Source organism: Gasterosteus aculeatus, chromosome 6 (assembly GCF_964276395.1).
Source record: "Gasterosteus aculeatus chromosome 6, fGasAcu3.hap1.1, whole genome shotgun sequence".
NCBI classification, from domain to species: domain Eukaryota; kingdom Metazoa; phylum Chordata; class Actinopteri; order Perciformes; family Gasterosteidae; genus Gasterosteus; species Gasterosteus aculeatus.
Window position 1 is genome coordinate 18,293,804 of NC_135693.1, and position 13,815 is coordinate 18,307,618.

The following is a 13,815-nucleotide window of genomic DNA, read 5'->3' on the forward strand; positions in this document are numbered from 1 at the left end:
GAGCTTCGTGAATTTGATGACATTTCGGACCAACTTGAGCCCTTTGTTAAATTAATGAGCTCTTTATTGTAATTTGGGTCATCGCAGAGTTCCAGCCGGCGTTTCATTGGCTAATTAAACTCATACAAGCTCAGAAAGCGGATTTTGCTGGGAGTTTAAAGTAGAAGTAAAACAACTGCTTTCACCACGACCAGAAAAATCTGTAAAATTATGTCTTTTAAATATTACAATATTGTTGTGTTTAGGGAACTAATCAAACTGCATTTTATTGCAAAGTTACAGTTTGCTAAGTTTTCATTGTGGGGAAAAAAGGATTCAGGGGTTTGTGTCTCATTTGATATTCCTTTATCCTGCTGTGTGTGTGTGTGTGTGTGTGTGTGTACCAGGTTGTGGAGTCTGGTGGATCACGCCCTCATCGCTCGCTGCAACATGGAGGAGGCGGTGCGCAGCGTGGCGTTCAGCGTGGACGGATACCAGCTGGCTCTGGGCATGAAGGACGGCTCCTTCACTGTGCTGAAAGTCAGGTAACACACACACACACACACACACACGCACACTGACTGACAGGCATTAAAACAACGTTTTCTTTATCTCATGCCCGCCTCAGAGACATGACGGAGGTCGTCCACATCAAAGACAGGAAGGAGGTGATCCACGAGATGAAGTTTTCCCCAGACGCAGCGTACCTCGCCGTCGGCTCCAACGACGGACTCGTGGACATTTACGCCGTCGCCCAGAGATACAAGAAGGTACACAGACGTCGACGCCATCGGCGACGTGGTGATCTGAGTTGATCGTTTGCGCTGTCCAACTGTAGGTGGGCGAATGCGGCCAGTCAGCCAGCTTCATCACTCACCTGGACTGGTCTCTGGACAGCAGGATCCTGCAGACCAACGACGGATCCGGGGAACGTCTCTTCTACCGGATGCCCGGTGAGTCGCTGCCGCCCAACGGTGCACTGATCGTGGGGACGACGTGGTCAGGGACAACAGCGCGCATCATTCCGTGCCTGTTTTACGGTACTTGGTGATACCTGATGATGTCAAAGCGCTGGAGGTTAAGTTATTTTATACATTCTCGCCCTCACAGAGGGTCAAAAGTCATTACTCGAGGGGAAAAAAGTTATACAGTTGATTCCTAGAAAATGCTCTCTGCAACACCTCGTCCTGTAATGAATATAAAAGATATTACATTCAAACTTAGCAGAGCTGAAAACGAGCCGTGCTGCAGAGTGTGTAACGACGAGAGTACACCCGAAAACGCACGCGTGCCCAAGACCGCAGGAGACCGTGTGGGCGGTGACGATGTACCCGCACTTTCAATTGTCTCCAAATACACGACTCAACACACCTGAACTCTCTGCAACACGACACACAAGATTAAAATCTGCACCGTCCGGACGCTTCCTTTTTTCCTGCTTCTGTCTGATGCAAAACGATCGTCATCGATTAAAATGCGCACGGAGGCTGTTTGTTATCATCGGCATCGGCTGACGGGTAAGAGAGTGAGACGTTGGCTGCAGAAAGGAAAACGGGTTCCACTGACGGAACAGAGCCCCACCCTCCCCCATCACCCTGTGGGACTCCCCCGTCACCAGTGTGGATTCCTTCCGTTTCCTGGGCTCCATCATCACCCAGGACCTCAAGTGGGAGCTGAACATCAGCTCCATCACCAAGAAGGCTCAGCAGAGGTTGTTCTTCCTGAGGCAGCTGAAGAAATTCAACCTGCCAAAGACGATGATGGTCCACTTCTACACGGCCATCATCGAGTCCATCCTCTGCTCCTCCATCACCGCCTGGTACGCTGCAGCCACAGCCAAGGACAAGGGCAGGCTGCAGCGTGTCCTCCGCTCTGCAGAGAGGCTGATCGGCTGAAATCTGCCGTCTCTGCAGGACTTGTTCGCTTCCAGGTCTCTGAAGCAGCTAAAAAGATCGCGGCCGACCCCTCTCACCCCAGACAAAACCTGTTTGTGCCCCTTCCATCTGGCAGGAGGCTGAGGTCCATCAGGACTACGACCTCCCGCCACACCAACAGTTTCTTCCCGTTGGCAGTCGGGCTCATCAACAGAGCCGGTCACCCACTGCCTGACTATAACACTCCACCGGTCACTCCCTCTCATACTGCACATGCCACTTTAACTGCAATTCATCACTTTGTCACTTGTCACTTTGTTACTTGTTCGTTAGTGCGCTTAATATTTTTCTTTTTAACTTTTTTAATATTTAAAATTTTTAACTTTATTCCCTTGTTTCATACTAACCCATAGCCTTATTCTACTAACCCACTGCATTAGCATTTCATCCCACTTTATTTTATTACTTGTGCACTGCTGTCTTGTCTGTCTACTGTCGCGCACTAACCGCCAAGACTAATTCCTTGTATGTTTGGCACATTTTGGTAAATAAATGTTTCCTGATTCCTGACGGCTGAAACGCGCGCTGCTTTCTCTGCCTCCCGCAGTGGGGAAGCCGATCGTCTGCAGAGAGGAGGTGAAGGGTCAGCGCTGGGCGTCCTGGAGCTGCGTCCTGGGCTCCGAGGTCAGCGGCGTGTGGCCCAAATACTCCGGCCTGACCGCGATCAACGCGGTGGACGCCAATCACTCCGCCGCCGTGCTCGTCACCGGCGACGACCTCGGCCTCGTCAAGCTCTTCCGCTTCCCCTGTCCGAGAAAAGGTCTCCGCCCGTCCCCCTTTTTTACGCTTTGTGTACCTTCGCGCTTTTCTTCCCCTCCGCTTTTGGCGTTAAACGCGGGTCCGTCTCTGCTCCCCAAGGGGCCAAATTCAAGAAGTACGTCGGCCACTCTGCCCACGTGACCAACGTCCGCTGGTCACATGACCTGCAGTGGGCGCTGACCACGGGTGGGGCCGACCACGCCCTCTTCCAGTGGAGGTTTCTGCCCGAGTCGGTCATGAACGGAGGACTGGACACCAACGTACAAGGTGGGGAAGAGTCGAGGAGCGAATCTGTGACCTTTCAAGGTCTTTTTTTTAATCTATCCCCCTTTGACGTAGTTCCAAGTTTGGTCCTTTAAGATACTTTCAATTTCTAATGGTTTCCTGTGTTTTGTGTTTTTAAGTATATGCGTAGTTCTTGTGAGAAGAAGATGACTATCAGAACTGAGATCATTGTGTTTGGTGCTAAAAAAAAAAAGGTTTAAAGAAAACCAACCCCTTCACTCTCTGTCCCTGAAAACATGAAATAAAGCCAGAAATCTGGGGGTTATTATGGATTCAGATTTACACTTGGAGAGTCACATCAAATCAGTAACAAAATCGGCCTACTACCACCTCAAAAACGTCGCACGACTTAGAGGGCTCATGTCAGCTCAAGACTTAGAAACACTTGTACATGCCTTTATAACTAGTAGGCTAGACAAAGACCAAAAAATGTGAGCACATTACACCAATTCTTAAATCCTTACATTGGCTCCCAGTATGTCAGAGAATTCATTTCAAAATCCTACTGCTCACATATAAATCACTGCATGGTTTAGGACCAAAGTATATCACTGATATGCTTCCACTACATAAGCCTTCAAGATCACTAAGATCTTCTGACACAAATCTGTTAGTGATTCCCAGAGTAAATACAAATCATGGGAAAGCATCATTTAGTTACTACGCAACAAACAGCTGGAATAAACTTTCTGAAGATTTAAGACTTGCCCCAACTCTGACACGTTTAAAACAAGACTGACAACTTTTATGTTCAGCTGCGCCTTCTGCTAAATTTGACCTACATTGCACTTTTAACCTCTGCCTTTAATTAAACAATTTAAATAACATTTTAATTTATAATTGTATTTGCTGTTTTTAATTGTCTTTTAATTCCTGCATTTTATCTCCCTTTATTGTATGAAATGTTATGATGAAGCACTTTGAGTCTGCCTTGTGTATGAAAAGCGCTATACAAATAAAATTGCCCTGCCTTGCCTACCACAGTCAATAAGCAGTCCCAGGTTTTCTAAAGAAGGTTCTAGATGTAAGTTCATCTCTGCAGTAGACAGATGGGTCTTAGTTTGAACCTTTGTCCGTCTGTCCGTCCCCTCCGCAGACGGACACGGGGACTCCAACAGCGAGGAGTCGGACAGCGACGTGTCGGACGTCCCGGAGCTCGACTCCGACATTGAGCAGGAAACGCAGATCAACTACGACAGACAGGTGCCCCCCCCCCACCCCCCCTCGAGCAAGGCACTAAAAAAAAACCTTGCGTGGTTTCCAGCTTTTTTTGCACGTGCGGGAATGTTTCATCGCTGGAGAGCTGCGCCGTGTCAGCGGCTCGTTCAGGCGCAGTGCGGCGGGGGCTCTGTTGCCATGGCGACCCCGACGAAACACGCCTTATCTCCAGAGCCGGCGGCTGCCTGGCACGAGTCACCATAGCTACCGATTCCCGGGCGCAACAATGTGCTGTTTGGAGATAGAGCTCAAAGTGTGTGTGTGTGTGTGTGTGTGTGTGTGTGTGTGTGTGTGTGTGTGTGTGTGTGTGTGTAGCTCCTAAGTTAAGTTGGAACGAGCAGGAAAACGGGTTATTATTATTTTTTCATCGGAATCACTTATCCCAGGCCTGCCAACGTATTTTCTTTTACCTCCTTTTTCCCTTCCTCCCTCCCTCCATCCCTCTAGTTTCCTCCCGTCCTTTTTTTTCTGGTCCGGAGGGAAATACTTTTGAATCCTGTTGAAAAGTGGTGACATTCCCTCAGCCGCGAGGTTTTTCCAAATGTAATCACATCCACTTTGTTGCGATTCAAAATAACCTTTTGGGTATAACTAAAAAGATAAACATCTAGTCATTTGACTCACGATTTTCCTTTTAAAGAGGGGAAAACAGGAAGCAGTTCATAGAGTCCAGACACAGTAAAATTGTCACCGCGCTCATCATCCACGGAGCTCCTGAAATATGCAGTTTGTGTAAATGGAAAGCAGCATGGAAGTGGCGAGCTGCCAGTCCCAAACCTCCTGGGAGCAAAGTCTCTCGCTGTGAAACTCTCAGACGGCTGAAACCTCACCGGAATAATCTGCATGAAAAATGAGCCGCCGTGTTCTCTGCTGAGGGCGCAAACACCAACGTTTTCATGTTGACTTCCAGTGACGATGACACAGCTCGGCACATATGAGAAATGACTGCGTGTGCGTGTGTGTGTGTGTGTTTGCAGGTGTATAAGGAGGACCTGCCTCAGTTGCAGCAGCAGAGCAGAGAGAAGAAGCAGCAGGTTGGATCTCTGAAGAGGCAGAGAGGGCCGGACCAAGGACTGCGGCTGCAGTTTGTTCACGGGTATTTGAACAAAAGACTTTCACGTGTTGGTCTCACGATCCGGATGAAAGACCCTCCATGCGATCTAGTTCTCTTAATTATAAACCTTTGGTGTGTTTAAGGATAGTGTTTGCTTCATGTGCACAACAAATATATCAAGTCCAATACTTAATTAACTTTCTAAACACATATTAGAAATTAGACACAGATTCTCTTTAATCGTACAAATAAATTAAAAGGAGGAGGAAGTCTTTTTTCTTTACCATCTCAATGTAGGTGACAGAGTAAGAAGACTTTCCCCTTTGCATCATGCTCAGGTTTTATTGAAGATGAAATAATCTAATAATTATAGAAATAATGTGCTCTTAAATTGTAAAAGCAAGAGCTTCACACAGCGATCAATCACCGATGACCCTGATGACCTCTGAAGATCGATGCATTAAATGCCCAAGATGTCAGTCTGACTTTTGTTCCATTAATTACTGATCACAGAGATAGTTGTCTGGTTGGTCGGAAACGTCAATGCTGTGTGTGTGTGTGTGTGTGTGTGTCTGTGCAGGTACCGTGGTTACGACTGCAGGAACAACCTGTTCTACACTCAGGGGGGGGAGGTGTTGTACCACGTGGCGGCGGTGGGCGTGGTCTACAACCGGCAGCTGCACAGCCAGCGCTTCTACCTCGGCCACGACGACGACATCCTGAGCCTCAGCATCCACCCGCTGAAGGACTACGCTGCTACTGGACAGGTGCGCGCACACACACATGCACACACACACACACACACACACGCGATCCGTATGGAGGATTTGGAAACGCTTGCGTATCCTTGAGCCTGTGAGGTGTGTGCGCAGGTGGGGAGGGACCCGGCCGTCCATGTGTGGGACATCCAGACTCTGAAGTGCCTCTCCTTGCTGAGAGGTTTCCACCAGAGAGGAGTGTGCGCTCTGGACTTCTCAGGTAACGCGCGTGTCTCCCTCCGTGTGCGTGAGGACACTTATGAGCCTCCAATCCTCACTTTTCAGCCTCCGCATCAATTCCACATCATTTCCCACCATTTTGGGTCCCGGCTGAAGTCTTTGCACAGCCCGTTGATGTGGTTTAATGGACGTAATGGCCACGAGCAGTGACTGCGATCAAGATGCCATCCGCGTGCAGAAATCAATGGGTGTGCTTGTTTTGATGCACGGCGCACACCAGCTGACGTGTGCTGCGTTGTGTTAACTATTATGCACCAGGCAATGTTGGGATGTGACTAAGAGTCCAACAGGGACAACGACGTGGCGAAAAAAGAGCACCACGTGACATTAAAAGAAGATGGTGGTAATCACAGTTTTTTATCATGTATTTCCTTTGTGTGATGCAGCTGATGGGAAGAGTCTGGTGTCAGTGGGAGTCGACGATGGACATTCAATTGTTGTGTGGGACTGGAAGAGAGGAGAGAAGCTTGCTACTGCCAGGTAAAAAAAAAAGTCTGTTTGTCATTTTTAAGCCATATGCCACTTGAATATCAGGTTAACTTTTAACTAAAAATATATTCTTACATTTTTCATCTTTTGCTTCCAATATCTAATACTTTTCAACAGAGAAAATGTCCTTTTGTGATCTTCAGATCACATTTCTAAGGCAATTTATGTATTTTTGAACTGGATTTAAAAATAAATAGTTGCAGACTACCGCTCATTTAAGGTTTGAAAATTAAAGCCCTCCAAAATCTCATTTTTAAACCCTTTTATGGTGTGCCGAAAACATTTCCAGGGCTTGTGGCGTCAGAACATAAATGAAAATATTGTATTTGAATATACTCAAAATGTACTGAAGCTGAATTGGTTGTATAGAATGACGTTTAGTCTATAAATTAATACAACTATTTAAAAAGTAAATGAATTAACTCAGAAAAATGTGCATGTCGGGTCATTAACTCATATACTTTTCTGCAGGGGTCACAAGGAGAAGATATTTGTGGTGAAGTGTAACCCCATGCTCATGGACAAGCTGGTCACTGTGGGTATCAAACACATCCAGTTCTGGCAACAAGCAGGTAAAACTTCAATAATGAGACTCGCACACTGAAACTTCTACTAATGACACTCGTTCTTGTTTTCGCACAAAGTCATTTTATTAATTGCATGTTTTGCTTTTGGAGAATCTGGACTCCACTGTTCTTTTGTGTTGTTTCTTATTGTGTTGTTGTTCCTCTTCCTCTCTCTCTGTCTCCCAGGCGGCGGTCTGACCTTCCGGCGCGGTGCGTTCAGGGGCGTCGGCCGGCCGGAGACCATGATGTCCGTGTGTTACGGCCGCAGCGATGCGCTGGTGTTCTCCGGCGGCGCCACCGGAGACGTTTACATCTGGAAGGAGGCGCTGCTGCTGAAAACCGTCAAAGCGCACGACGGACCCGTGTTCGCCATGTTCTCGCTCGACAAGGTGAGGAGACAAGCGTGTGTGTGTCTACTACAAGAGAGGCGCTTCTACATACGTCTTAAATAAAACTCAATACCAATAAATCAAAGCATAATAGCTGCTGTTCTTTTTGGAAAGAGCTTGTTATAAAAATCAAAAGCTCCAAAAGGGAAAATGTTCTAAATGTTATATTTGGTATTAAATCGCCAAGAATGAAGAAAGAAAGAAAACAACACACCTCCTACTTTTGTTGTGAAGAAGCAGCACTTCTCCTCTGAGCACTAATTGTGATTTCTTTATCCCATGATTATGACGTACTTATGATTAATTAGAATTAACCATCTCATAATTACAAGAAATAGAATAATAATGACACGCTAACAGGTGTGCGGTGGATTCTGTGACCTGATTAGGAATTTCAGCTTTATTTCCACTGCATGTCGTCATTTGCATTGCAAGCTATATTATATAGCTATAAATATGTATATATACCTAATATATAAATTCTATCATAACGTTCAGATCGGGTCACAAATTGAAAATTGAAATTGAAGTTAAGTGGAGAAAACTCAGGTTGAAATGTGGGCTTTTTAACCAATGAAACCATGAGACGAACCAAATGTCATCTGCTGTTCACACATCCGTCTTCTTACAACTGTTCGCTGCTCACTCACACTTTGCTAAATAAACATTTAAAAGTGATGCAAGAATTTATGACTCTGAAATCTAGAAAGGAGGAAAAGTGATCTAGACTGGAAGATCTTTTTTGAAACATCAACATCACAGAACAGGATATCAATAAATGTTTTATGACTAAAGTAAAAACAAACTACTAAAAATAGACTGTATCCGGTATAACGTGGACTTTGTGAGATTCCTCAGAGAGAACATCAAACAGATGTGAAGATCTCATGCTGAGAAATAAACCTGTCAGGAGGAAGATAAGACTGAAGGATGGTAGATCTGACTGAGGAGGGAGGAAGGGAGGAAGGGAGCGAGGGAGGGAAGGATGTGACGTCCCTGAGTGAATTACGTGACATGCGACAGAGTCAAGATATTTCTGCTTTGACTCAGCAGAGTACAGATCTGTATTCTCCACTTATTGATTTACCTTCTATACCAACAAGGACCATGATGTGATTTCAACGGTTTAACGAAATGAGAGCGAGGATGGAAGGACGATCGGAAAGGAGACAAGCAGGACAGGATGTGTAGATCCGCTATAAGGAGGTTTAACAACAGGTTACCATCACAGTGACCTGGTCCTAAAACTTTAATCAACCTGCAAAATCAATCATTATAATGATTTGTTTTCAGGGCTTTGTGACCGGAGGGAAGGACGGTGTGGTGGAGCTGTGGGACGACATGTTCGACCGCTGCCTGAAGACGTACGCCATCAAGAGAGCGGCGTTGTCCCCGGGCTCTAAAGGTGCACGCGCCCACCCAGGCGACCACGTGAAGACACGCCATCCTCACTCGTGAACTTCTCCCGTTGGGGGTTTGGGATGAAGCCGTAGAAAACGCTATAATAACCTCTATCCACCACTGCCCCCCGGTGGACACGCGGTTAACATGGCGCTGAACGATTACTCACCGGGTTATGTGTGTGTGTGTGTGTGTGTGTGTGTGTGCGTGTGTGTGTGCAGGGCTGCTGCTGGAGGACAACCCGTCCATCAGGGCCATCACTCTGGGACACGGTCACATCCTGGTGGGAACAAAAAACGGAGAAGTTCTGGAGATCGACAAGACCGGACCCATGACCCTTCTGGTGCAGGTGCAGTCGAGCTCACCCTCGGTTATTGAGACATATTAAACAGCGGGTCGCCGTGGCAACAGCACTGATTCTCCACTGTCTCCTTAAAGGGACATTTGGGGTCTTTCGAATTGGGACTGTATGAGACGACCTGGCTTTAAAAAATCTAAACCACACCCTTAAATCTGAACGTTTGGCTCTATACATGAACAGCTAATAATATTTCCCAGAATGCAGCAGGATAATAAGTTTACACAGTGGATGTAAAAAAGGTGACGAGTTGACAGAGGTTCGATATTTGATTGGTAACGGAGAGACGTTAGGTCCCGTAGTTCTGGATCTTTTCATCTTACCGCCATCCTCGGGAGAAACAACAAGCTCGCAGTTTTGGGATCTAATTTACACACATTCCCATGACAACAGGGCAAACAGCATCTGCTGATGATGCTCACGATCCACGAAGACTGAAAGATCCACGGGAGCAAAAAAGCTAAACACGTGCTTCCATTTGAATAAGTGCATTCGAATGAATACGATTCCATTGGGTGCTTGTGTGTGAGAAGGCAGAGAGCACCTCAGGTATTTTTAAAAGTCTGGCAGTCTGGCACGGCACCTGTTGCCATGGTGAGGAGAACGTCCGCTGCAGATCGATCAGCATTTGCAGAATGAAATGTATTGCGCTGTAATGGCGATGCCAGCGTAAACAAAGGGAGTGGACTGAGACAAGAGAGAGAGAGACGTAAACACGATGAGCTATATAATGCCGTATGTACCACAACATTGTGCACTTTTCACTACTTCTCGGTGCTTTCATCTTCCTAGAAGAATGTTAATCATCAATCACAAAGTAAATACCCCCAGACAAGGTTCAGGGTGTTGATGGAGCCGAGCAGTGTCTGCAGGTAGTGCATTGTGTGTGTGTGTGTGTGTGTGTGTGTGTGTGTGTGTGTGTGTGTGTGTGTGTGTGTGTGTGTGTGTGTGCAGGGTCACATGGAGGGAGAGGTCTGGGGTCTGGCCCCTCACCCCCTCCTCCCCGTCTGCGCCACCGTCAGCGACGATAAGACGCTGCGACTGTGGGAGACGTCGGCCAATCACCGCATGGTGGCCGTCCGCAAGCTGAAGAGAGGTAAAGAGGCAAACGGGGGACAAAAGGTCACACATCACTTCTCAGATTAGTTTCCTTCTGGACGTCCGCTGGTTTTGGTTCTTTTCTGTGAAAAGGAACTTGACTTGACTGAGACGCCTGAACATCCCCGTGTGGCACCTCAGATGAGACCACATGCCAAGGCCCTAAATAAAGGGTGTGTTCTCAGAGGCTCCCAAGAACACGCTGATTTTTTGACTGATGTAATCACTTGACTTCCAGGCGGTCGCTGCTGCGCCTTCTCCCCCGACGGGAAGGCCCTGGCCGTCGGCCTGAGCGATGGCGGCGTGCTGGTGGTGAACGCCGACACGCTGGAGGATCTCCTGAGCTTCCACCATCGCCGCGACGCCATCTCTGACGTCCGCTTTTCCCCAGGCACGCACGCACACACACACACACACACACACACACATTAGTACCTCAACCGCCGTGGCCTTGTTTTTCAGTGCGGCATATAAATCCTGCATCTCTATGGAAACAGCCGAGTCAAGCAGAGAGAACTCAAAGTGCCACAAGAAGAATATCTTGTTGGTTGATAGTAGTTGATTTCTGTCATTTTTCAACCTGTGGCAGTTTTGGGGGATCAGCGGTATGTCCACTCATCCTGCGTCATCCACGCATGTTCTCAGACTCAGGTAAATTCCTGGCGGTGGCGTCACATGACAGCTTTGTGGACCTCTACAACGTGCAGAGCAGCAAGCGAGTGGGGATCTGCAAAGGGGCGTCCAGTTACATCACGCACATCGACTGGGACGCTCGAGGTAACGCTGCCCTGCGTCTTCACCTTGCGGCTCATCGCGATCATGATCGGATGAGAATCGGGGTTCTCTTCTCATCCGACCTCAGGTGGCCGTTAGAGGGAATGCACCTTTAAGGCGCCTCACTTTTCAGGCCCAGAGGCTGCAGCCTGGTTAATTAATTAATTAATCATAACAAAATATGATGTATTTATTTATTTACCTATTTATATGTGTGCGTGTTCTTCAGGTAAACTGCTGCAGGTGAACACGGGAGCAAAAGAGCAGCTTTTCTTCGAAGCCCCGAGAGGAAGAAGACAAACCATCAGAAACTCCGAGGTGTGTGTGTGTGTGTGTGTGTGACTTCAAGCTTTTCCTGAGTGCGTGTGCAGGACGTCCCAGCTGGATTGGTCACCCTATTTCCAATGTTACTGTTGCATAATTGTGTGTGTGTTACGTTGCTGTCGTGCGTAAGCTGGAGCGGGTCGAGTGGTCCAGCTGGACGTGCGTTCTCGGCTCGAGCTGCGATGGGATCTGGCCGACGCACAGCGACATCAACGACGTCAACGCCGCGTCGCTCACCAGAGACAGAAGGCTGCTCGCCACCGGGGACGACTTCGGCTTCCTGAAACTGTTCGGCTACCCGGCTCGGGTACGAAGCACGGAGCCGCTGGTTGCCCTTCACCTGTCACCGCCTACCTCAGAGGGAGAGAGAGAGATGAACGTCAGATCATCTCGCTCTCCTCTGTGCTCCCCCCTCAGGGTCAGTACGCCCGTTTCAAGCGCTACGTGGGCCACAGCGCCCAGGTGACCAACGTGCGCTGGGCTCAGGACGACTGCTCGCTGCTGACGGCCGGCGGGGCCGACACCGCCCTGATGATCTGGGCGAGGGAGCGAGGAGGCGGGGCCGGCGCGGAGGGGGAGGGGCCTTTGTGCTGCGACGGCCGGCCCACCGTGGACAGCGAGGAGTCGGATGACGACATCGAAGAGGACGGAGGTGGGCGCGTCCGCATTTTAGTTCTCAAACCCGCCTCAGGCCTCGTGAAAGCTCACTTTATTGACTTAAAGGCAATCATACAGAAGAAGAATACAAAAAACACCTCAAAGTTTTGTGTGCGTGTGTGTGTGTGTGTCTGTGTGTATGTGTGTGTGTGTGAAGGGTACGACAGTGACGTCGCCCGGGAGAAGACGGTGGATTACACCTCCAAGATGTACGCCGTCAGCATGAGACAGATGAGAGGAACCAAACCTCAGCACCAGCTGAAGGAGGTTTCTCCAGAGGAGAGGTACACACACGCACACACACAGACACACACAGACACACACACACACACACACACTCAGACAAAGGGTTACACGATGACTTTACTGCCTTTTGAAAAATAACCTAAACGGGAAAGGACTAAGATGAATAGCTGAGTAGAATAAATGAACTACATTTCTATTTGAGAAGAAGAGGTAGAAGAAGTACTTCGGGGAAAATAACAAATACACGTAATATAAACACTCTTCTGTCTGTCAGACTCGTCTGTTTCAGTTGTCAGCTGTACGTTCTTTCCTAGTGCAGAGAAGCTTTCAAATGTTCCACTTACAGTTGAAAATTTTAAAAAGTTTGTATTCAGTGGAAATTTAGTGCGACGTTTGACTCTGAAGTTGTGCGTCCGAGCTCTTTATGAACTATTCATCCATTCATGTTGTCCTTGGTGTGCGATGTGTGACAGTGTGTGTGTGTGTGTGTGTGTGTAATTGAGCAGTTCTTTTGGTTTGTGTTCGTACCTGTGGGTTTTCTGCCTGATGGATTCTTTGTTCCTTTATGAAACAATCTTTTTGGCTCAGTCCCACATTCTACACTCTAACAGCTCATGATTTCAGCGTTTTTAAGTTAAGTGTTTTCTCTGTTGTTACTGCTATTTGTAGTTCCTATAGTGGGAAAGCCTTTAATATTTCTATTGTGTTTTGACTTGCATTCCCCTGGAGGCAGGGCATTGTGAAGTAAGTATAAAAATGACTCTTTAGATTATTTGTAGATGGGCTGTATGTCAATAAAATACTTCTAATCAGATGATGTGTTCTGTCTTACAGCATTACTGCGTATTTATAGTTGAATATACAATAAATGAAGGTTTGGTTTATGAGCCGCGCCTAAATCTGCTGCCGTCCGTTCACTTTAAATAAATAGACACTGATAAAACAAAGCACTTTACGTTGAAGGTAAATATAACGCAGAAGTAGCAACATTAGCATGTTAGCCTGAAAACAAAAGCAAGCATGAGTAGCATGGTAGCATTTTGTTAGCATGCAGCCATAGCACACAGCTAGTCACAGTTTTAGCCAAGGCCTTGGTGAGTGTGTCTGAGTGAGTGTGTCGTTGTGTTTGTATGTGAAGAGGTGTGTGTGTGTGCGTGTGTGTCTGTGTTCTCTATACCTTATAGTTCTATACCTTGGTTCTATCCCTCTGCTGTCCAGGGGATCCAGGTAACACCTGTCGGTCCTCCTCTTACTTTTGTAATGCCTCTTCATGTGTGTGTGTGTGT

At 47.4% G+C, this 13,815-nt stretch overlaps 1 protein-coding gene across 4 annotated transcripts in view; it reads left to right on the forward strand.

Moving 5' to 3' along the window:
• The window catches only part of LOC120820546 (echinoderm microtubule-associated protein-like 6), a 40,261-nt gene that overhangs the window by 18,762 nt on the left and 7,684 nt on the right, over window positions 1-13,815 (forward strand). For 2 of the 4 annotated variants that reach the window (XM_078104913.1, XM_078104914.1), the window contains exons 10-31: window positions 387-524; window positions 608-749; window positions 818-932; window positions 2,461-2,673; window positions 2,772-2,939; window positions 4,054-4,160; window positions 5,153-5,271; window positions 5,810-5,996; window positions 6,102-6,207; window positions 6,614-6,707; window positions 7,188-7,288; window positions 7,469-7,671; window positions 8,965-9,076; window positions 9,294-9,421; window positions 10,385-10,526; window positions 10,767-10,919; window positions 11,174-11,305; window positions 11,532-11,620; window positions 11,757-11,933; window positions 12,044-12,278; window positions 12,441-12,567; window positions 13,259-13,273. In XM_078104913.1, coding sequence (XP_077961039.1) covers window positions 387-524; window positions 608-749; window positions 818-932; window positions 2,461-2,673; window positions 2,772-2,939; window positions 4,054-4,160; window positions 5,153-5,271; window positions 5,810-5,996; window positions 6,102-6,207; window positions 6,614-6,707; window positions 7,188-7,288; window positions 7,469-7,671; window positions 8,965-9,076; window positions 9,294-9,421; window positions 10,385-10,526; window positions 10,767-10,919; window positions 11,174-11,305; window positions 11,532-11,620; window positions 11,757-11,933; window positions 12,044-12,278; window positions 12,441-12,567; window positions 13,259-13,273 — 3,003 coding nt within the window. The remainder of the gene's footprint in view (window positions 1-386; window positions 525-607; window positions 750-817; window positions 933-2,460; window positions 2,674-2,771; window positions 2,940-4,053; window positions 4,161-5,152; window positions 5,272-5,809; window positions 5,997-6,101; window positions 6,208-6,613; window positions 6,708-7,187; window positions 7,289-7,468; window positions 7,672-8,964; window positions 9,077-9,293; window positions 9,422-10,384; window positions 10,527-10,766; window positions 10,920-11,173; window positions 11,306-11,531; window positions 11,621-11,756; window positions 11,934-12,043; window positions 12,279-12,440; window positions 12,568-13,258; window positions 13,274-13,815) is intronic. The other 2 variants (XM_040178457.2, XM_078104915.1) reach the window with 1 other exon arrangement.